At 33.8% G+C, this 25,011-nt stretch overlaps 1 protein-coding gene across 9 annotated transcripts in view; it reads left to right on the top strand.

The window, feature by feature from the left end:
• Lrriq1 (leucine rich repeats and IQ motif containing 1) overlaps positions 1-25,011 on the top strand; it is a 146,716-nt gene that overhangs the window by 29,000 nt on the left and 92,705 nt on the right. For all 9 annotated transcript variants that reach the window (XM_050135597.1, XM_050135595.1, XM_050135596.1 and 6 more), the window contains 7 exons: positions 6,594-6,787; positions 8,794-8,921; positions 14,060-14,133; positions 15,439-15,532; positions 20,821-21,000; positions 21,183-21,620; positions 23,183-23,384. In XM_050135597.1, coding sequence (XP_049991554.1) covers positions 6,594-6,787; positions 8,794-8,921; positions 14,060-14,133; positions 15,439-15,532; positions 20,821-21,000; positions 21,183-21,620; positions 23,183-23,384 — 1,310 coding nt within the window. The remainder of the gene's footprint in view (positions 1-6,593; positions 6,788-8,793; positions 8,922-14,059; positions 14,134-15,438; positions 15,533-20,820; positions 21,001-21,182; positions 21,621-23,182; positions 23,385-25,011) is intronic.

Here is a 25,011-nt window from a genome sequence, read left to right as displayed (position 1 = left end):
ATTTTTTTTTAATTTAACTTCTTTATTGATTCTTTGGGAGTTTCACATCTTGCACCCCGATTTTGTTCATTTTCTGATTCCCCATTTTCCTTCACCCCTGAAGCACCCCAAAGAGGAAAAAAAAAACAATGAAAGCAAGCAAACAAAAACAAGGACAAAACAAACAAGCAAAAAAAAAAAAAAAGAACGTGTTTTTAAGTTTCTGTGAATCCTTGGCACTGTTTGTAAAGATATTTCCATTGAAGAAGAATTTGACATGCTCTAGGATGTTTTTCTGCATATTCAGAATTGGCTCACAAATGCTTGCTGATCAAGTGATCTTTAGCAAATTCACTTTTTATCAGACCAGACATTTAGTTATTCTTTTTTATTTGGATGATGTTTTATTTTTCTTGAATTTTCCATTCATAATTTAGTTTAGTTTGGTTGGAATGCAGTTAAGTAGGGATGTTTCCATATGATTTCTATAACTGATGTCTTCTTTTGCCTAAAATTGGGAAAACATTTGTTTTCAATTTGTTAGATGGAGAAACAACCCTGGAATGGAAGTTTGACGTTGATGGTTAAAGTTTCTAAAACTGGCTTGCAGGCAATCTTAGGATTTTATGTTTTATTGAAATAGTTTTCTTTTGAATAGGCATTTCCAATGAAAAATAGGTAATTTATTTTCAGATATATAGCCAAGTATTCTTTATTTCTTTCATTTTCATGTTAGTTCTTAGTGACTTCAACAGAAACATTAAATTTATATTGTTTTTTGAAAATAGCTCCATGTTTTATGAAATAAAATTTTATAACTATCATTTATAGAAAAATATATTTTAATATTGCATAAATAAGTAGCCTTTATCCTAGCACGTTAGTTGTGTAATTCACTTCTCATGTTGATATTATGAAATAGTTACAGATGATTCTTCTCTTCCTTCACATACTTAAAAAAACCATTACCCATATGCTGAAGTAAGTCAGTTGAAGTCACACTGCTAGTACATGATGTAGGCAGGATTTCAGGTTTGGAGTTCATTCTATTTTTTAATTTTGAGATTATGATATAATTACATAATACACCTGCCACACAACTGTTGAACCTAAGACTCATAGTCATTGTGCAAGACGCGGCGGGAATACATCAAGATTATGTGTTTGAATTATTGAGGAAGAAAGTAAAAATTCTAATGTTTAGCTGTAGAAAGGTTTTCAGTACTATACCATAAACATTTGGATCCGCTAGATGGCACTAGTTCACCTTTGGACATGCAGTCAGTGCTTTTTTTTTTTTTTTTTGGTGTGCTGTATGAAGAAATTGCCCAGGTTTGCAAGTCGAGCAAAAGCTGACCGTAGGTTTTCAACTAACTCATGAAAAAAATTGTGGCGAAAATTCACAATATGGATGAGTGCCCTGACTCCTTCTTCAGTGTTTCTTGTTTCTATAGATAATTTAAAACCCTTGAGGACTTTGCACTGAAATTAAATCTCTCAAGCTCAGCTGAGCATATGTGTAGGTAGTCATGAAAAAATTTTGTGCTTAAACATATTTGAAGAACTGAGAGAGTTTGGATGTTAAAATTGTATTCATTAAGCTTCCTGGATACTTTCACATACAGCTTTGCTCGCTCTTTATATCAGGTGACAGGTTTTATTGTAGGTTGGCTAATGCTGTGAGAATTGTTTAAAATGGATATTTAAAATGTTTGATCCACATATACCGTGGACTGGGTACCTTGAGCAGTAGACACACTTGGCTTAAGATCAAGCATACACTATTAGGATTAGGGGGGCCTCTAAAGAATTTTTTAAAGTTAAGAATACCATAAGTTTTCGAATACAACTTGATGATTCTGTGGATTTCTTCTGTGTATATTGTTATATCCCCTTTTCATTTCTGATTGCATTAATTTAGATGTTCTCGCTCTGCCTTTTGATTAGTTTGGATAAAGATTTGTCTATTTTGCTGATTTTCTCAGAGAACCAACTCTCTGCCTCATTGATTCTTTGCATTGTTGTCTTTGTTTCTATTTTGTTGGTTTCAGCTCTCAATTTGATTATTTCCTGCCTTTAGTTCTCATGATGAGTTTGCTTCTTTCTGTTCTAGAGTTTTCAAGTGTTCTGTTGACTCACTAGAATGGGATTTTTTCCAGCTTCTTCATGTAGGCATTTAGTGCTATGACCTTTCTTCTTAACACTATTTTCATTGTTTCCCATAAATTTGAGATGCTGTGTGTCACTTTCATTGAATTTTAGGAAGTCTTTAATTTCTTCCTTGACCTATTGGTGAATCAGGTGAGCATTGTTTAATTTCTACCAGCTTATGAACTTTCTGAAATTAATGTTGCTGTTGAATTCTAGTTTTAAGCCATGGCAATCCAATAAGATACATGGGGTTATTCCAATTTTTTGTATCTGTTGAGGTTTGCTTTGTTACCTAATATGAGTTCAATATTTTAGAAGATTCCATGAGGTGCTGAGAAAAGGGTATATGCCGTACACCGCACACCTGTGTCTGCGCTCTGTGCACTTGAACCCAGTTACCAAGCTTCGGGCAAGGAGGCTGGAGGTTAAAATACACAGACACACACAGACAGACAGACAGTGACACTGGTCATCCTTGAATTCCCTAAGAATGCCCTCTTTATTTTGTTCAGGGGCAGATTATATAGAGATAGCCACACCCCAGCCAAACCCACCAGAAACCACTCTCCTGCCATCAGGAACTCCTGAAGGTCTCATGCTCAGAGCAGCTGTAGGCAATCAGATCAGGGGATTACAAGAAATTCAGGATTTGGGGTCTCACTACTCCCAACAAATATATTCTTTTATGTTTGGGTGGAATGTTCTGTAGATGTCTGCTAAGTCTCTTTGAGTCATAACATTGTTAGTTCCCTTATTTCTCTGTTAAGTTTCTGTCTGTTAGACCTGTGCTGTACTGAGAGTGGGGTGTTGAAGTCTCCTACTTTTAGTTTGTAGGGTTTGATGTGTGATTTAAGCTTTAGTAGTGTTTCTTTTACACATGAGGGTGCCCTTGTATTTGGGGCATAGATGTTCAGTATTGAGATTTCCTCTTGATGGATTTTTTCCTGTGATTAATATAAAATGTCCTTATTTGTCTCTTTTGTTTGATTTTAGTTTGAAGTCTATTTTGTTAGATATTAGGTAGGATAGCTATACCAGCTTGTTTCTTAGGTCCATTTAATTAGAATTTTCCCCCAACCCTTTATTATGAGGTGATGCTTATCTTTGACATTGAGAAAGAAAATAGATCTATATCTATTGCCATGCACAAAACTCAAATGGGTCAAAGACCATAACATAAATCCAACCACACTGAACCTCAAAGAAGAGAAAGTGGGAAGTACACTTGAACGCAATTGCACAGGAGACCACTTCCTAAATATAATGCCAGTAGTACAGATTCTGAAAGAAACAATTAGTAAATGGGACCTCCTGAAACTGAAAAGCTTCTGTAAAGCAAAGGACACAGTCAACAAGACAAAATGGACTCTTACACAATTAGAAAAAAATCTTCATGAACCCCACATCAGACAGAGGTCTGATCTCCAAAATATACAAGGAACTCAAGAAATTGATCATCAAAAAAAAGACCAAATAATTTTTTTTAAAAAAAGGAGTATAGACCTAAATAGAGAACTCTCAACAGAAGAATCTAAAATGACTGAAAGACACTTAAGGAAATGCTCAATATCCTTAACCATCAGAGAAATGCAAATCAAAACAACTCTGAAATTTCATCTCACACCTGTAAGAAAACAACCTATACTGGAGGGGAAAAATACTTGTTTGATGATGATTACAATTAGAGTATATTTTAACATTCGATATTTGCTGATGAACCTAACTGTTCTCAAACTGAAAGAACATGAATTTTTATGGTTTGCATATCTAAGACAGAAATTTTTGATTGGCAATTTGACATATATAGAGACAAGGGGATACCATGAACCAATGTGCTCATAAAGATAATGAAAGCAAAATTGCTTAGAGTTCTGTAGGTCATCTGAAGAAACTTTTCTCCGTTGCTGAAAAGCCACACAAGTAGTTATTCCTATCTTTTTTACCTTCCAATGTACTGTTACTTTTCTCTAGATATTGTTACTAATGTCTCTGTCATTCAAGTTACCAATGATTTCATTGCTACCAAAACATTGACCTCTTCTCACTTTTATTGCTAACTATGCCTGACATGAGCCATGGCTTGCAATTTATCACACAATTCTAATTGCCTTTTCCTCTTCTGTTGTAACGAAGCTGCTTGTTTGTTTCCTGGCCACCTGGGAGCTCAAAATAATCATACAGAAACTGTATTATTTAAATCACTACTTGGCCCATTAGCTCTAGCTTCTAATTGGCTAACTTTTACATATTAATTTAGCCTATTTCTATTAATCTATGTATTGCCACGAGGCTGTGGCTCACCAGGTAAAGTTCCGGTGTCAGTCTCCAGCACATGGTTCACAACAAATTGGTGTCCACTTAGCCAACTAAAATCCACTTAAAACATAAGAGAGCTTGGAGAGAGACTATAGATACAAAATAACAGCGTTAAGCGTGGCTTCTTGGTAGCAGCAATTCCTCCGATTTGCTAACTTTGCTAGAGGCAGGTGCATCTCATTCAAGAGAGGCTTCCTGACTCAGCCTTTGCTGAACCTTTGCAGCTCTTTTAAGAGGCCCTGCCACCAAACACTTAAATGGTGTTTATGAATAGCCTACAGCATGCTTCTTGGTGACAGCATGGATCTTGAAACTCCAGAGTTGTGACAATAAACATGGCTCTAGCCAGTACCTTAGCCATGAGGCTAGACTCTCAGAAAGCTAAGGAATGGGCTGGATCCAACTGTCAAAGCCATGGCTTTAATCCTAGCCATATTAAATAGTTTCAGACAAAAAAAAAAAAAAAACGCTCTAAACATTTTGTGGTGTGTTTAAAATATTTGTAGGTTTGGGAGAGAAAATAAAAATGATAAAGTCCTTAAAATAAAAAAAATGAGAGTAGTTGTGACAAAAATTAAAAATAAAAAAAATAAAAGGAAAGAGTTTAAAATAAAGCCATGTAAAGAGGGAAAATGCACAGAGAGTCTGGAGACTGTATATTATTGTGTTATCTTTAATTTGTATGACTGCTGAGGAAGGAGCAACAGCTGCTAAAAGACTTTTGATTATTAATGCTGCTGAATTAATCTAACATATATATTTTAAAAATGACTTGACTTCAAAATTTAAGTCAAAAGATATGTTACTTTGGAGAAAAGGTTTTACTTTTGTTTCCATAGAAAATAAGAGGCTGTGGATTTATTCTGGGCTAATAAAAATCAGGTTTTATCAAGGAAGACCCCCCAAAGAATCTCCAGTAGGAGCAGATGGTCCAGATGATCCAACATTTCAGAGGACTTCTGTTGGAGTTTCCTCTGAGTTCTGCATCCAGAACAGTTTCAAGACTGCTGCCTGAGATGATCAAGCCTCAGTAAACTCAAGTTAGGACTTGATCATAATTATAAATTTTCTTTAGGTCCCCATAAGATTATCAGTGCCCCAAATCAGCAGGAAGTAGCATAGAAAACTACACCCACCTTACCAAAAATGGACTATGTATATTTTTCATTGTTTAGAGCATTGGTTACAAGTCATTATGGACAATGGTCAGGAAGAAAACTAAACAAGGGAGATTAGATTCATAATTCTTGTTTAAAAAGGGGGACAGAAAGTGCCATGGGACAATGGTTTGTAGCCTGTCAATTGCATTTTAATAAAATGCTGATTGGAAGTATAGGTGGAGCAATGAGAATAGGAGAATTCGGGGAAGAGGAAAAGTCAGTCTGCAGTCACCCAGACAAAAAGAAAGCCAGACACAGAACAAACAAGATGTGATTGTCTCCCCAGAAAAGGTACAAAGCCACATGGCTAACACAGATAAGAATTGTGGGTTAATGTAAGTTATGAGTTAATAAGAAGCCTGAGCAAATAGGCCAATCAGTTTACAGTTAATGTAGGCCTCTGTGTGTTTATTTGAAACTAAACGGATATGGGACCTGGTTGGGCAAAAACTTCTGTCAACTGGTTCTCCCGTCTGTTTTTGTTGTATCTGCTGTCTCATTTTTGCTTCTGTTGTCAAAAAAGCTGATTTCTGCAAATTTATGTTTCATTTTTTTTAATCTTGTCTCCAACAATGCTTGAAAAAGTTAAAAAATGTTATTTGCTACTCTTAGTTCAAATAAAATTTTTGTTAAGATTGGCAATTTTCCTCATTTGTTTGTTTGAATATCCTATTTCCTAATCTATGCATTAAAAATTTCTTTCAGTTTTTAATTTATATATAACTTTATAGCTAAATGCTGTTTTTCAAAACTAGGCATAGTGTTGCATGTCTGTAATCCTAGCAATTGAGAGGGTAAAGTAAAATGTTCAAGATATGAACTATGCCACAAGTTTTAAACCAGCCTGGGTTTACAAGGAAATACGGCATTAAAGAAAAAAACAGATATAGATGTAGATGTGAATTTATCTCCAAATCAGTTTGCATGATGTTATGCCTCAAGAAGAATGTATAATAGAAGTGTGATATTAGACAACTTGTCTTCCAGGTGGTTTAGAATCTTTGAAATCCCTTCAGCAACTAACTATGGACCATAATCAGTTAATCAGCACTAAAGGTCTTTGTGAAGCACCAACCATCGTATACTTGGATTGTTCACATAATCATCTTACTGATGTTGATGGCATCGGACCTTGTGGATTGCTACAAATAGTAAAGCTGCAGGGAAATTACCTAAGAGAGGTACATTAAATAAGGAATTAATATCCATAACCAATGCGATGTCCTTCTTTTAATTAAAATATCTACTCTATATTTTGAAGCAATTTAAATATTTTTTCTCTATTTTTAATTAACAACTGTATATTATTTACAAGTTACCTTTTTTTCTTTTTTGTTTTGTTAGAATATATTAATTACACATAATAATGATTTTCATTATGGCATTTCCATACAGGAGCACAATATAGTTTGACCATATTCAAAAAACACATTACTCTCTCGTCCACTTCCAATACCAGTTATTTCCCTTTTGAACTTGTTGCCCTCTTATATCATTTATTTTGTATGTGGGGAGGGAGAGATGGAGAGGGGGAAAAAGAGAAAAGAGAAAGAAACTCAATGAGTTTCATTCATGCTATGTACAGGAGTACAGCTAGGTTTTTTTTTTCAGGAACATTTAAACACTATTACTAACTGCATAGAAATCTTCAGAGAAGGGTAGGGCTTTACGGGGGCATTTAGCATTCTATCGTTAGGTGTTGTCAAGTCTAACTTAGAGGAGATCTTTTGCAGGTCCACAGAACTGCTGTTCATTCAAGAATGTAATAGCCATGTTGTGCCCTGAAGACAGTGCTCCAAATGGTCCACCTCATTCCCTCCAGTCCCAACATTCTTTGACTTCTTCTTAAATGTTATATGAGCCTTGGAAGAGCTTACAGATGGGAATTCATCACCAGTTTATTCTCTCTACTTCGATCAGTTGAGTACATACAGTCAGCACTGTAAAACCAAATATCTCTGAAGCTGACTGCAGTAATATTTGATAATTATCTTAGTTATGGAGATGTCATTTTTGAAAGGCACATCACATTTAGTTAACAAAATACCATCGTTATCTTCTGTAGATGGAAGTTTATGTACCACCCAGTCTCACAGCTGTTCCATCCTGAACAAATATACGGGCTTCTTGGGGAGAATTGTCATCAATGTTCATATTCATTTGTGCACCTGTATGTAGTACTTTTCACAAGACAAGTGATATGAACTTAGAAGTTCAACAATGGCAAATCTGTTACTGGAGTAAACAACTGCTCTGATTGAATTTATTGCTTCCTCTACAGGAGAAAATTCCTGCCTGGTACAGTAAACATGGTATAAACTCCTTCGATGGGAAGTTTAGGAGCCTGTGCAGTATTTTATTACAGTCTGAAGGCTAGACAGCAACAAAGGGTTCAGCCCAGTTCCAGTTTTATTTCTTTATGTCATGCAACCAATGCAGATGGAGTCTTCATCAAATAAGATCTTAACCATCTAGTTCTGGTATTTAACCAAGACCAGTGGCAATTGCCCATATATTTTATGGGCCAACATGGAGATGGGAGCATTCTTGGAACTAGGATTTTCATTTAATAACACTTAGCTTCTGGGAGCAACTTCATCTACCTAAAAAGGATACCATCAATAAGAGCTCATTTTTAATTATATTTCCTTATGATATTTTCCTACAACTTTACTTTCATCTGCAAATGCAGTCCTGTGATCCGTTTCCTTGCCTCTGTCCTGCTTCCCAACATCTGGCCTTTCATACTTGTTTTCTTATATTCTACTACCTCTCTTAAATATCTTTCCTGCACATTGGCCTCTTTTCATTATTTTATATTTTTATCCACTTAGGAAAAAAACAATTTCTTATGGTGTCTAATATGTATAGTTTAAGGTAAGATTCTCAAAAAACTAAACTATAGCATATCATAATATTTCAATCTCACTTAGGTACATAAGTTGGAACACATTTATCTACTCTCGAGATTAAATTGCATTTTGTCATAAAACTTCTTGTAAAGAACATTAGAAATAATAAAATTAGTAGGCATTTTATACATACTGAAAGACTCATAATAATATGCTTTGAGATATTATTGCTTATCAGAATGTATATCTCATAAGCTTTGGTAGAATCTATACTTTTAAATTTGCTTAGAAAATATTTTGCCTGTTATCAAGTAATAAAATATGTTTAATTGCAGCCTCCATCCTTAAAAAATCATGTTCTGCTTAGAGAATTGCATTTGGATGACAACAGCATCTTTAATGCGGAAGTACTTTCTTCATGTTGGCTGCCTCTACTTCAAGATCTTAGCATCTCTCAAAACAGGTAAAGATATATTTTATTTTAGGAATAGTTATTTAAAATTGCTGTATGATGTACATAAACTAGAAAACTTGTGATTCCTGAAATTAAATCAGGATGCATCAAAAATAAATCAGTACACAAGATACAGATATAACTATCTAGAGGTTTAAAAACTGAAGTGTCTGAGTTACCTGACGCATTCAGTAAAATTTTTAAGTTTATTCTACTTATTTTGTTTTCATTCAAAAATGTACTTGTAGAAACATCTCAGGGCAGTCTTGTTTATGTTTATAAAGAATTAGTCTTCAAAAAATATAACATATAGGCAATTTAATACAGAGGGATGCCTCACTCTCTCAAATGTTATTTATTAAGTCATAAAACAATGTTTTTTAAATCTTCTCTCAATTTGCTTGTCTTTTGTAATTGTTAAAATGGATTTAAATTTGAATTCAACAGGGATGTAAAGGAGTAACACTTAATATGTCTTAACATTAATATAAACTGAGTGCCTGCATCTATAAGCACATTAGAGACCATCAAATACCTAGGTCATTGGACTGAATTATTGTATAAAGTCAAAATATCACAATAATGTGTGTCATTCTTTCTCTCTGTGCTTAATGTTTTATTGAAAGATGTTCAATCTAACATGATTAATTTATTAACCACAGATGTGGAGAAAGATGGTTGAGCTACCTATAACAAGAAATTAAATTTTTTGAGTTACAAGATGTTTACAAGACCAGTGAGAAAGGACAACTGTGTGCTTGCTGATAAACCATAAATAATGTCTCTCAGTCTTTGCCAAGGAGTGTTCATATTTTGAACATGTGTGTATCAAATGATTTAACCCAGAGATATTAATCTTTGAAAATAAAAAACCTAAATATACATTTTAAAGTCACATTAGATTGTTGTAATCATATCTAAATTATGAAATCTGACTTGCATTTAACAAAACATTGTTTCAATTGAAGTAAGCTCCTTCAAGTGAAACCACATAAGTACTTTGGGTCTATGGATGCATAGGATCTTTTTATAAAAATATAATCAAAAATGAAGTGATCAGTTATGACTTGGACACTTGTAGTAAACAATGCACAAATGGGCACAATACACATATTTGAGAGAAGTAGTTTTCAAACCATATTTCTAACACTAGAAAATATTTATATTAAGAAAATTATAAAAGAAAAATGCCCTTAGTTATTTGACTGTTTATAATTTAAGCCTACAATGAAATATTCTTTCTGTCAAAGTTAAAATATCACAGGTAATGATGAGCTTTGGCTTCTCTGATGATATTCCCCTATCAAGGAATTATTCATCTACACCAGTCAGTTCTTGAATTTAATAATGATCATTGGAATAATTACTCCCAATTTGTAATATTTGTAATTTTTTTACTTAGATAAAACATTTGTACACTAAGGTGGGGCTTGTTATTTTGAGAGCTATAACATTGAGACACATATATTATAACCTTTATAAACTTCTTGGAAAAGAAAAATTAAACTTGAATCATGTCTGTACAAAATGTCATTCAGACTAAAAAAGACAAGCATCATTTGTAATTTTATAAAAAAAAACATAATGCATGTATATACAGCATAAGAGTAGAGAAAAAAGGTTCAAGGATGAAGGGGGCAGGTAAGTATGTGGAAATATGTGAGCAACACAGTCAATGTACATTATATACTGATAAAAAGGAATATACAGTTATTAAATATATATATTTATATACATATAATTATCATTACATACAACATATAGAATTTTATAATACTAGCACATATTTAAGCATATTTTTATACTATCAAATCCTTTGCATATATCAGCACATGCTGTTAGTAAAGCAGGAGACCTGAAGGCACATGAGGAAAGGAAATTATTTCCTAATGGCTTCATAATCTCAGGACTTAGTCTTTTCTCAGCAGATTTATTTCCTTAGCAATGACGCATGTCACAGTGTTCTGTCTGTGCAGTGTGTGCAGAGCCACATAGCGGGTGTTAAAAACTCAGATAGACCAATTCAGGTTTGTGGTTTGAATCTGTGACATCCCAGTCAGTTTGCCTGAAGCAGATCTCTGCATTGTCTAAGACTTAACTTCTCCCCAAGTGTCAAAGCGCTGCTGTTGCCTACCTTCGGCTACCAAGTTCAAGTATCATCCACATAGGGAGTGAATGTGAGTCCAATAAATTTAAAATGGAGACATTTAAGATGCGGTTGTATAGACATCGTTGGGATGTCTAATTAGGATACTCTTACATGGTTTATATTTTCTTTGACTTTTGGTAACTATTTCCATCACAAGGAAGAGATTATACATCCACATACCTTCTTTCTGCGCAAATGGAACACATAGAAAGAACAGTATTTAGTGAATATTGTTTGGAATACTTGTTTCATCCAGTCTTCTGTTTTAAATTTTCATTAGGCCATGTGACTGGTTTAAGTTTGACTCGGAGGAGCTCTAACTAGAAGGCTCTCTGGCTAGATAAACTGTCCCACTTCCAGTCAGACCCTAAGTGGGGCCAGAGTTGAAACTTACCCATTGGGTGCTCATTGTACAAATCTTTGCTTTTTTGTCTTCTTTGAAAGTTATATCATTTAATGCCCAGGGCTAATGTGACAAGGTCAAGTCGTATTAGGTTTTCACTAATGTCCCTTTGTCTTTCTGGTTTGAATTTTCTTGAAAAAAATACTCATGAAATGTCAGTAAAGGGAAAAACCTATTAATGCATGAGTAAAAGGAATCTATGATTAGATTTCCACCATCACAATGGGTAGTCATACAGACACATGAATAGCTACGTTCCTTGATTAAGATAAAAAAAAACAATTCACAAATCCTGGTTTTAAAAGAATAAGTATGTGAATAGATAAAAATGCACATCACAGAGATATTTTACCACAGCAGAAATTTAATTGTTTAAAGTGATTTTTTTAAAGTCATACTGTTTTTAAATTCTAGATTAACATTGCTTATTTTCTCTTGGTATGTTTAAGTATGGGTCACCATGTAGCCTTGAGAAGTACAGAAAATGTTATGAAGAAAAGAAAGTAACTGCATTATGAAGAGTGAACTCATTTACTTGCTATTGAATTTTAGCAGAAAGACAAAGATTTAATACTAAAATGTAGAAAAACTACAAACATAATTTTGGTTAAGTATTTTTATGCTATCACTTGAAGAATCAAAATTTTATATCTGTAAAATTATCAGGAACAAGTTCAGGATGGAAGCACTATAAGATGAAGTCTTACATAAAATAATTAAGTATCTATCCACAATGCTTTAATTTTGTCCATCTTCCTCTTCCTCTCCTTCACCCATCCCCGGCTTCCCTGCCTTTTACTTGTTTATCCTCTTTTTTTTTTTCCTTTGTTTCCTGTTACATTCATGTGACATTTAAGTCCATTTTATTCTTAGGTTGTACAAAGAAGGATTTGTAGTTCCATTTTTTTCATATTTTCTTTAAGTATTTTTGTTCTACACCCTGTCACCCATGAGACTCTTTCAAAGGAGTGGCAGTGTACAGGATTGGAATGAATGGTTATATTGTGCTTAGGAGTGACGACAGTGGACGGCATTTTCCTCCAGCCTCGTTATTTCGTCTAGGTTTCATCAGTAGTATCTTCTTTCCTTCTCCTAATGCAGAACAGGGTAGTACAAGGGAGGAGTCAAGGTGCACACAAGGGTTAGTCTGTGCCAGACACCGTGAGGCTTTTAGCCACAGTGCTGCTGTGTGACCTCTGACCTTTGAATAATAGTTATAATAGGTTTAGACACATACACACACGCAAAAGAGAGGAAGAAAGAAAGATAAAATTAATTTGAATTTCTCAGCATTTATTTGAATATATATTCAATATGTCATATGTTAAGTATCATTATTTCTTGCTTGAAAGTAAGTTCATATTTCTAACTGTGAATGAAGCACAATACAACGTTAGGTATTTCTATTGATAGTAACTCACTTTAGTCTAAAATATTTTTAAAGCAATAATAATCAGTTATATTATTAAAAGTGATTTGTTTAAAAAATTGTGTATGCATGCACACACATATATAATTATAACCTGTTGAGGTGGTTTTTGTTGTTTATATGTAGTATATTGTATACTAAAACTCTGCATTGGACAATGATTAAGGGGACTAAAGCCTGGGAGAGACTAAATCTTCTTCCAGCACTCCTTAGTTCCTCTAGATTTTGTCTGGGAATGGAGCCCTGTAAAACTTTCTCTTCCATGTTAAAACATTCACTGATACTGCCAGTAGTCCAAACTTGTTAGTGGAACTATTAGTAGGAAAAACTTTCATAGTCGATTCTGCCTCTTATATTCTTTCTGAACCCTTTGAGAATGTCCTCTGAGCCATAGATTCTGTAGAGGTGGTATCGATGTATTCCTTAGAGCTGGGCTCCTCACGATTTATTATTTATCATTGCGCTGTGACCAGTGTGGTACACACACACACACACACACACACACACGCACCCCCGAATATTTGTGTGTAACAATAATAAGCAAAGAAAAATAGGCTGTCAACTAGGAGGGGACAATGTAGAGGTTTGAGCTAGTGTAGCAGGGAAGGCCTGAAATAATGAAATGTGGGGGGAAGCAGGAAGGATGACATTTTATTTACATATAAAATAATCATAGGAACCCCCCAAAACCAAGTTTGTACCTAAAAGATGTAGGCCATGTGCTTAAACTAAAAGAGGAAAAACAAATCATGTAATTTCTGTACAACTAGCTTTATAAATATATTAAGCAAAATAATAACCAGATAACTACCCGTTTTAAACTGGATCACAAATATACATCTAAGCCCATGGTATTTGTGGCTGAAATTAGCAATTCCATGGTAGTTTCTTTCTTAAATGAATCAAAATCTGCCATTATTGTAATGTTCCACGGTAAATTCTCTTTTAAAATGAACTTCGATTTTCCATAATAGGATTACTTGCATTCTTAATAAATACTGTTACTCAATGTTTTAATTTTACTGCATTGTATTGTACAATTATAGATAATTGTATATAATTTCTTATAATTATATAATTGCATTAGATAAATGAGTTGTACTTCAAACAAAATAACAAGAATATGCTTGTTAATTTTTTTAATCATGGTAATATTTTGCTTTCAGTTTAACAACAATTGTGCCACTTTTTCATTTTGTGTCTTTGGAAAAGCTGGATGTCAGCAACAATTGCCTTTCTGGTAAGGTTGGGATTCTATTTCTTTGTTTCTGTTAAATTATAGGCTTTTCATTTCTGTTTCAAATAAAGTGAAGAGTTCTTCTGAATACATATGCATTTATATACATGAATATGAGCAAAAAGTTTGCTGCTAGCTCTTTTATTCCTGCCTGTTTACCCATTAAAAGTTCATTAAAGCATTATGAATTGAATGAATCCCCCTAAATGTTTTCCCCACTTACTCTTCCAGTCAGCCTTTTCCAAACAGCAGCCACAGTCTTTTTTTTCCCACCAAAAGCTATAATAACAATATATATGCTCCTGGACTTTAGTTGGATCTCTGAGATGATTGACAAGGTTTCATTATGTTGGGTGCAAAATTCTTACGTCATTTATAAAACTGTTACATAAGTCTTAGCATCAGGTTTATTAGACCTTCCCCCAAACACTGGATACCTGTGCTATTTTGAATCTTTTCATCCTGCATCATATCCAACACTCTGTCAAGGCCATGCAATGACTTCTCAAAATACGTCTCCAACATTCCTGAATTTTCTTCTCTATATGTTTCCCCAGATATTCTAGCCTCATTTCTAACAGTTTACACTTTAATTCAGCCAAGTAGAATATTGCACTGTCCTTCCAGAGGAACCAGTGTTCTAACATAAAATTATTGAGATCATAGAAAAACTAAAAGGACATATTGTATGTTTCCTTTCCATCAGATCCTGACTTAACATACATATGTCATGTCTGTGAGTCTTTGTATGTGCCCACAAGTGTGCGTGTATAGTCAGTGTTAGTCTTCCGGGTGAAATCAAGTCTCTACACATTGCTCTGTAGAGCAGTCTAGATTCACCTATAACCTTTATTTTTAAAAGTGTAGAAGGTATATGTGATTGTGTCTGTTGATATACTTATAAACTTTAGCACGTTGTATTACTTTATATTCAGCGCTGTAATTTTTGTTCTAGGTATAGTAGAGCATTAAGTGCATTATCTCATCTAGTTCTCACACAGCAACAGAGTCGAAAACTGGATTTTAGAAATGAGTTGTCTGAGTTCGTATAGTTGCTAAGTGGTGGAAACATAATTTTATACTAGTCTATGTTCTACTCAGTACCCCCTCTTTTCTGAAAGCTTGGGGTATTCAATGGGAAACATTAAGTATCATTTTAATTGGGAAATTGGTGATTTATTTATGCCCAATTATGTTAAAATTATCTATGTAATTTTGCTAATTTTCTTTCGTCCTTCCTTCCTTCCTTCCTTCCTTCCTTCCTTCCTTCCTTCCTTCCTTCCTTTCTTTCTTTCTTTCTTTCTTTAGATCTTACAAGTGTCATGTCTTGGTTCAACGCATGCTACTCTCTCCGTGAGCTTTGTCTTACTGGAAACCCAGTCCTTCAGGAAACAAACTGGAGGTAAGGAAACAATTTTAACCAATGACTATCCTATTTATCATTTCTTAGGGCAAAATATGATACCAATTTTCCTTGAAAAGTTATTAAAGTTACCTGAATAGCTTAATTTATCATTGTTCATTATAAAATATCATTATCCTAAAATATTTTCTCACATATAGATGAGTTAATGCAAATTTGAAAGTATGATTTTGACGCCAGTAGTTGATGAAAAGTCCAGTTATCTTTGAATTAACTTGGATTTTGCTTTGCTAGAGAACAAACATTTTCCACCAACATCTTGTGAGTCCATGTCTAACTTACTATTTCAATTATTTCTTTCTGAAAGCTGGGCTGATAAAGTAAAACTTATGTATTTCTTACTGAAAAACTGAGCCTGTCAAATTTCAGTTAGATCAATTGTTCTAATATACATTCCATTATCTAAAAGAAGAGATTCATTTATCTAGAGGGTTTAAAATCAAGAAGTCTATAAAATATGGATTTGTTAATGAAAGGACTCAGGCATCTTGGATACAGTTTGTTTCAGTGAACTTTACATAACCTCATGGTACCAACAAAGGGATTAGTTATAGATTTTCCCAATTGGTTTCTTACTTTCATGTCAAGCCAGTGATAACATGCAAAAAAAAACTGATGTACTGAAAAAAGAAAAAGAAAAAACCTCTTTTAAAACATAATCCAGAGGCAACATTTGAAATCTCCTTTGAGAATTTGTTTCATTGACTGATGATTAATGGCGCTTGGTAAGTGGCAGAATATGCACCAGGAAGTTTTCACTAAATGAAATATTGATTTGGCCCTCGAGTAGGAGGAGCCCAGCTGGAAAAACTAATCTTGAAATCTCACAGTGTTCTTCTACTTCATTCCTTACATTAATCAGTTTTCTCATATATTCCCCACAAGCTCACGTGGCTGACTGCTGAACTTAGGGACAATCCACACACTGTTGTCTTTTGCAGGTCTCAGGACTGCTCCCTTCAAAAATTAAGGGAAAAAAAAAACTCTTTTTCAAATAAGTAAATCCATTATGAATCTTGAATATATGTCCCAGAGACTTTAACATATTGTTTCTATCTTAAACTTCCATGCGAATTTTTACATCGTAAAGAATTTCAAAATATTCTGATTAAAATGAACTGCTTGGGAACTTTTGTGTGTAGAAGTGAGAAAGACAGAATCAAAATATGCCTAACGTAGAACTTCAAGCTCAGTCTTAACCGAAAATATACTCCCTAACAAAAATACTTTACATAATACTATTCATGTCATTGCTCGATGTAAAGTCTTGATAATAGAAATACTGTTTTGTCCCTTTCTTATCTAGTACTTTCCACATGAACAGCTGCCAAATAGTGACGACTGCAATATTTTGAAATACATCTGATATTTAGGGTTGTCCTTAAAACTACTTGATTTTTCTTTGTAAAAAGCATGTTCTTTGAGAATCTGTATTATATTTGCCCCCTTTGCCTCCCAGAATGCAACCACACCTTCCTACCCACCTATCTTAGTACTCTACCTCCTGCTTCTCCTCTCCTCTCTGTCCTCCCTCTCCTTCCCCTTCTTCTACTCTTCTTCTTCCTCCTTCTCAGTGTATGTATGTGTTTGTGTGCTGCATACCTCCTCTTGAGTACAGGGCCTGCTCCATTGTATGACTGACTTACCATGGGCCATACCATTAGAAAATACTGTCTCTCAATAACTATCAGGTGCTTAGAGCTTCTTGGCTGGGGTGGGATTTTCTGCCCTACCCTCCACCCACCATTCAGGGGTACTATCTGGTTTCGGCTTATGCATGCTTTGTGCACACTGTCATAATCTTTGTGAGTTCCCGCGTGCAGCTCACCTGTTGTGTCCAGCAAATACCTTCCTGGTAGGCACCCTCCAATTCTTGCTCTTCCAGTCCACCGACACCCTCTTCCTAAAAGAGTCCTGTACCTTTTCCAGAGGGGATCCGCCCTATATTAATGTCTTGATAAGAATTCCAAGCTTTAGTAATTTGCGAATGTAGAGTTGGTAAAGCAGTAATTTTCTAACATTTATTTGATCATATTTTTTCATTAGCAAAACTAAATTTTTATCATGATACGTTAATGTCATTAAATAATAGAGCCATACATCTAATTAGTTTATATGTTTGTAGTCTTCTTTCAATACCTTACATGTACTAGGTACCTTTTTTAAAAGATTTTATCATGAACCTTTTATTGCATATGTATTGTTTTTCTCTTTATTGAAAATGGATTCTTTTCTTATATAAAGTATATCTTGATTACAGTTTCCCCTCCCTCTGCTCCTCTCACGTCCTCCCCAACTCCTGTCCCATCCCAATCTATTCCCTTTCTACCAGTCATTGGAAAAGAATAGTTATTTATTTTAAAAATGTTCATTTTTAAGAATTTTCTATATAAGTGCTATATTTCGGAACTACTGACCCATACTCTCCTCCCTCCAAATTCTCCCATTCCCCATCACTCCTCAACTTAATGAACTCTTCCTTTTATGTATATTTAAATATATCCTTGTAAATATGTATATGTAAAAATTTAAATCTATACCCCCCACATATATCTATATATTTAAAATGACTGAGTCCATTTAGTATTCCTCATATGTGCATCTACATATGTTTAGAATGATCACTTTTGAATTAGATAATCTAAAGAAGATTGACTCTCCTTCTTTCAGCAACCGTTAGTTGTCTAAATCTTTACATTAGTGGGGTCTTATGAGATTTCCCAATTCACAGTGTGATCTGATTATACAGGTCTTATTTATCTGTCATGTTTTTATTTTACTTTATGTTTTGGCTTCTATTTTTAAAGTTAAAATATCGATAACTTTAGCATTGTTTAGTAGTTAAGTTTCTTCTCAGTACATACTTTTGTTTTAAAGAAATACAATATTTGATTATTTTTTTAAAGGAACAGTATTTGTGCAGATACCCAACCCACAATTTAACAGCTAAAGTTTTGATATCACCAGGCATTGTGTTTTCAATGCATTCCAAATACTACTGATAGAATGATTCAAGGTCAGTTCTTATGGAGCCATTTCAGAATAGCAAATAGGGATGTTACCTCAATTTCTGCCTTGGGGAGAATGTCTGAGTCAAAGAACTAATATGTTAGATTTTATGGCTATTATAATACCAGTCCAAGTATTATTTTCTTTTGTTATTTTTTCCTCATTTGGCCAGAATGAGACCTGAGAGATGGCTGCTCAAAAAAGCCTTTTAAGGTTTTTCAATTGGTCCAATCAAATTGAATCTAGCCTAATTTCTTTCTGGTGAAAGCTCTGTTCAATAACTTGTATTATTTTGTTCAATGAAAATTTTTATATTCTAAAATGAATAAACTTTTTAAACCATGTCCTAAGTTATAAGGTATAATAGAAAAATTGAGTTACTTTTTCTTATTATATATATATATGTGTGTGTGTATACACATATATAATGTGTATATGTATAATATATGTATAATATATGCATGCATATACATACATAGCTTCCCAAAACAACAATAGAAATCCATGACACACTTCATTCCTTCATCTACTCTAGTCCATTTTGAAGAGTAAGATATCACACAGGAATAGACTTGGTTCTAAAACCAATTAGAACAAATCATTGGTTGTTTTCTCGGAACATCTCCACCCAGCTCCTGAGGTTTAAAGTTGTTAACCCCCAATTTAAGAGCAGTCTATAAACCAATAGTACTAGTCATAGAATTAGAGCATTTTCTCTTCTATGCTGGATGATACAGGTTTATTTTTTGTTGCCTTTAATTCTATATACATACCTTAGATTTATAATTGCAATTAAATGTTACTTTGGTATTGTCATGGCTTGTGGGAATCTCAACTACGTGCTTCTCTGAAGCCTGAGCAATATGACATTTCATTAGTCATAAATAAAATATTTGCGAGGAAAGAATGTTAGCCACATTGATAACTCCCTTGTGTTTTGATTATTATCAGTTTTAAATTCAAATTTATAATCATATTATAAAAATGCAAGTAAATAAAGGTACCACACACCATAATTAACCAGAACAAAAGTCTTTACAACCCAGTAAACTTCTACATAGTTAGAATAGGCATTTGGAACAGAAGCTGTGGGGCTCCACATTGACTTTCATACTTTCAGTATAAAATATAAACAAGACTATATGTGTTGTAGGGAGAGGGCCCCTTGTTCGTCCTGGCTGCCCAGCTAGCTTACACCTGAAACAACCACATAGAAACTGTATTAATTAAAACACTGCTTGCCCAATTAGCTCTAATTTCTTATCGGCTAATTCATACATATTAGGTTAACTCATCTCCATTAATCTGTGTATCGCCACATGGCAGTGGCTTACCAGAGATTCTAACCAGCATCCATCTCAGGCAGTGGATCCATGGCTTCTCCCACTCTGCCCTTCTTCCTCCCAGCATTCAGTTCTGTTTTTCTCCGCCTACCTAAGTTCTGCCCTATCAACTAGGCCAAGACATCTTCATTCATTAACTAATGAAAGCAAAACACAAACAGAAGGAACTCCTATACCATATATGTATAGATTTTAAAAAACTGTACCTTGTGGATATAGTCTAAGATATAGAAAAGAAAACAAATATATCTAAGGGGATGAAGAGGGAATGCTTGCAGGTCATGCATAAGCTAAAACATTATTTTCCTAGTTCTCAGTCTCCCATGGCTTTCTCTTTTGGTTGATAGATAAATGCATAAGGAATATTCAGTCGCAGCTTTATTTAAGAGAGTAAGCTTTCTTCGATTTGTTGATGACCTAATCAAATATTTATGATTTTAATATTTTATTTTAATAGTTGTGAATTTTAATTAGTGCTATGATTGTTGGTATTGAAACACTGCATCCTTTAATTTAAGACAAATAAATATAGCATCTTTAAAGTAATGCAAGAAGAAATAGAATATATCATTTACTTACGCACTTGTGGTAAATATAATTTATTAACAATTTTAAGTGCGATAAAAATAAGTTTAGAATGTGTATACCTAAAAATTCTTGCCGGGCAGTGGTGGTGCACACCTTTAATCCCAGCACTCGGGAGGCAGAGGCAGGCGGATCTCTGTGAGTTCGAGGCCAGCCTGGTCTACAAGAGCTAGTTCCAGGATGGGCACCAAAGCTACAGAGAAACCGTGTCTCGAAAAAAACAAAAAATAAAAATAAAAAATAAAAAAATTCTTGTTATGTGATATTTTGTGGCTATTTTAAAACATATGTCTTTATTAAGATTATTAACTTCTTCTTTGTTTCTAATAGGCATTCTATACTTAAAATATTACCAGCTCTGAGAATCCTTAATGGTGACATATTAAACCCTCAGTCTGATGTCCATATTGAGGAACACTATTATCAAGACCTAGGAGGTTTCTTGGCACTTTGTCAGAACCAACTTGAAGAGTTCGACTTACTAACTAAAAAGTATATCACACAGAAAGGGTAAGTTTCTGATTTTCTTCCTGCCTTATTTTAAATAAATAATTTTAATGTAAACACATGATTAAATATGTTATGATAACCACAGTGACACTAGTTTGATTAGAAGCAGTTTTTCTGGGGCATTTTATTCCTTTACTATTATCTAATAGCCCGAAATTTGTTCTTCTCTTCTATGTGTTCAGGGACGTTCTCACTTTGCATGCTGCGGACAAACTCTGCCACTACCATAAGAACTTAATGAAACTCAGTAATGAATGCCGACGTGCACATGAACATGGGGATGTAAATATCACCAAGAGTCCTGAATCAGAAACTGAAAAAAAACATCCAGTTCTTTCAAACACCAACAGCACACTGCAAATCAAGGTCTTTCATTCTCAGACTGACAAGTATAAGGCAGATTTCCCAGATAATGCTGAAAACCTGATGGATGCTGGCTCCAGACCTTCACCAGCAAACTGTGAGGAACCAGTAGGAAGAGGTCAGGAGCAAAATATGACAGAGAAGAATGAACACAGCAGGATGCGTAGTCCATCCCCTGCAAGAGCCTCGTTCATAGAAATAAAGGTGGCAAATTTTCCAATGAGTAATCATCAAAATAGTGAACACAGTGAAACAAGGTAAGGTTTTTTTGTTTTTTTTTTTTTTTTCTTTTTTTTGTCGATGTTATAGTTACTGTTTGCATGTGTGTCTTAGAAGAGACTTTGGATTTTGAATAGTATTGAGATTGAATGATTATGAGGACTTTGACATCAGAATAAATACATTTTCATTATAATACGGTCTATAGGGTTAGGGAAATGGGATATGGTGGTTTCAATGAAATAACCCTGTTTCAGGCCCTTAAATACTTACTGGCTTTCCAGTTGGTGTTGCCTTTGGGTATTTTTACCCAAAGGTTGGGATAGATCCTTGGCCCCTGAGATGACTTTGTTCAAGCTTTACAATCCACCAAAACAAACAAACTTATCAAAAGCTTGCTCAAGGGAATTTTGAGGAATGGAATTTGTTTTCCAAATACCTTTTAAGTCACACCCAGAAATTCTACAAGGAATTAAGGTAGAATAGGTAGCACTTTGATTACCCTTCATACCTTCATAATTCTTCAATAATCTGCAGGAGAAAGGAAACAAATTGCAACTCAGAGAGCCGCTTGTTATTGACAAATTGCTATTGACTCCATGTCATGTTAGAATTTCCTCAAGGGTGTATAGGTGAATATTTTCAAGTGGTCAAGAAGTAAAGAAAAACTACTAAAAACTGCCCAGCGTCCTTCCTTTTCCCATGAATCATGTTAAGAATGACTCTCCCTCTTCCTCCCTGAAGCAACCCAGAGTGATCCTTATTGTTCCATACTTTTGGAACCCCTCTTCTGTACCCTTTCCCTCTCTTTAACAATACCCTCATTATCTAGAAGAATCTCTGTAATATCTTTCATCTTTAGGGAATTAAAACAAAACAAAATTCAAAAAACTTTCTGAAACTAAATAATTTTCTGTCTGAACTCTTAGTTCAGTTCTGTTCCAGAATCAGTATCTATACGATTTTACATTTGTGACAATAATTTACAATGCAGAGGTTTTGTTTTCATTTTAAGTGACATTTTATATTCTTTATATTCATGTACAGATAACAAAGACATCTTTTATTTTATGAGAATTTCTTAGAAGAGTGCTATATTTACATAACTTGTACCCCTCCCTCTCCAACTTCTCCTGTGTCTCCTTTACTCATTGTCAAATCTATAATTCCTTCATTTTTTGTTACACACACACACACATATATATATATATGTTCATATATGCATTTATAAATACAACTTGCTTTATCCAATTAACGTTGTTCACATATATTTAAGGATAACCATATGGGATTAGATAACCTATCAGGGACTCAGTTCTGAATAACACTGATTTTCCCTCTATCATCCGTCATCTATTGTCTTTAACTCTTCTTCTAGGGGTGGGACTTTTAAGATTATCCTCATTCACAATAGCATACCAAGTGCTGTTTCACTGTGCTGGTCCTGTATAGGATAGGACCATATTGTTGAGTGTCCATGAAGAGTTTTACTGTCATATTTAGAACATATAGTATACAGCAGCTTATGAAGACCTTTTATTACCGTCTATATTTTCATACATACTAAAGTGGTTTACTTTTTCTTTTTCTTTTTTTTTAGTAAGGCAGCTGTGTTAATTCAAACCCAATGGCGCAGTTACATTGCACGCAGACAGATTAATTTTTCTGCAAAACTGCATTCGACCACAACAGAAGTTCTGCAAAATCCCCCCATCAATAACCAGACTACTTCAAATGAAGAAAGAAGAAAAAATATTATGAATATTCAAGACCAAAGGGAGAAGGCCGCTCTCCGTATTCAGGTTAATTTCAATCTTTTGGTAGTGGAGTAGTCATAAAAATATTTTACTCCTCTTTCACTCAGTTATTCTTTATTGGAAAACGTTCCAGTGATTTAAAGTTACTTGAATTTATTTGACACTTGCATAGATTTGCAGGCCAAGGTTAACTGGCAGGTTGCTATGGTTCTGCTGACTGTCAGGGCTGGAGATAATCGTCCTAAAATCTGAAATATTATGACCATGATTGTGGTTCAAGCTAAACCACACAATGATATTTCAACCTTCTCTTCTTTGTAGAAATCCTTTACTTTCTTGATTTGATTTTATTTCAATATATTTTATGAGGCTATTATAAATTGTTTTGTTTTCTTATTACTTTTGCTGAAGGTTTATAGTTGATATATAGAGAAGCTACTGATGTTTTATACTTTCCCATTTATTATTATCTGGTTTATTTTCATCTTAAGGAGAATTAATAAATAATAAATATATAATAAATATAATAAATTTTGAACAAATCTACTTCCCATTTCAACATCCCATGTTCCCCTCACCACATTTGTCTCTTAGGTTCATGTGCTCTTTTAATATTGTTACTATAGCTAATAACAATATCCTATAAAGTAGCAATATACAAAATTAACCTGAAAGTCAGTAGCCTAAAATGACCATGTGGTTTCTGAACTTGAGTATACATGATTTAGAGACATGAAACAATTCATGCATGTCTGAAATGACAATACCTTGACTGTGACTCATGTATGTGTTCTTTACTGTAGTTTGCAAGTATTTTATTGACAATTTTTAAATTTATACTAATAAGGGATATTGGCCCATCAATCTCTTTTGTGCTGTTGTTGTGTATTTATTTGTTTTTGATACTGAAGTGATAAAAATATTATTCATGAGAAGAATTTGAAACGTTTCCTCTCTTTTCTATTATGGAACAGTTTGAGGAGAATTGATATTTCTTCTTTGAAGAATACTCATGGAATACTGCACTGAATCCATCTGGCCTTGAGCCTTTTTAAGTTGGGAAATTTTTACTTACTGTTTCCAAGCACTACTGTCTCAATGTAGTATGTGTCAAATCATCTAAAATTTTGAGTAGTGAAAGCTAATAGTTTTACCTAATTGATAGCTATTACATAAATATATTTAAAAATTATAACAAAATTTTAAAGTTCTAAACATACCTGCTTCAGTTACAACCTGAGAAGTCAAGAAGTGAAATTGAAAGAGAGGAATTCTGGTAATAGTAGGCTTCAATGGTCCCTTGGCCTATAGAAATGGAGGGGAAGAGAAGGGAAAGAAGAATCAATCAAAAGAAAATATGTATGAAAGAAATCATAAGTTATAATACTACTTTGTTTGATAATTAGGAAATTAATAAAGAAAGGAAGGGAATGAAATATGTAAAATGTTTACTTTAGTAAAACCAAGACCAAATTTCAAAATGAATTTTAACTTGATTGATTAGCATATCATTATTTATTCAATGAAGCTTTTCATTAAGTCTGTACTTTAGTTCATTCTTAAAAACAAAATAAATCAATTTTTCAAAATCACCTTAAATAACTTATAGAATATATACAGAGCTTGAGTAACATTATTATATTCTAGTTGTTTCTTATAAATTTACTTTGTT

The sequence above is a fragment of the Alexandromys fortis genome, unplaced genomic scaffold, assembly GCF_014885135.2.
Source record: "Alexandromys fortis isolate MF-2015 unplaced genomic scaffold, M_Fortis_MF-2015_v1.1 scaffold_24, whole genome shotgun sequence".
NCBI classification, from domain to species: Eukaryota; Metazoa; Chordata; class Mammalia; order Rodentia; family Cricetidae; genus Alexandromys; species Alexandromys fortis.
The sequence above is the reverse complement of the archived record's forward strand: the minus strand, read 5'-3'. Positions and strand labels throughout refer to the sequence as shown.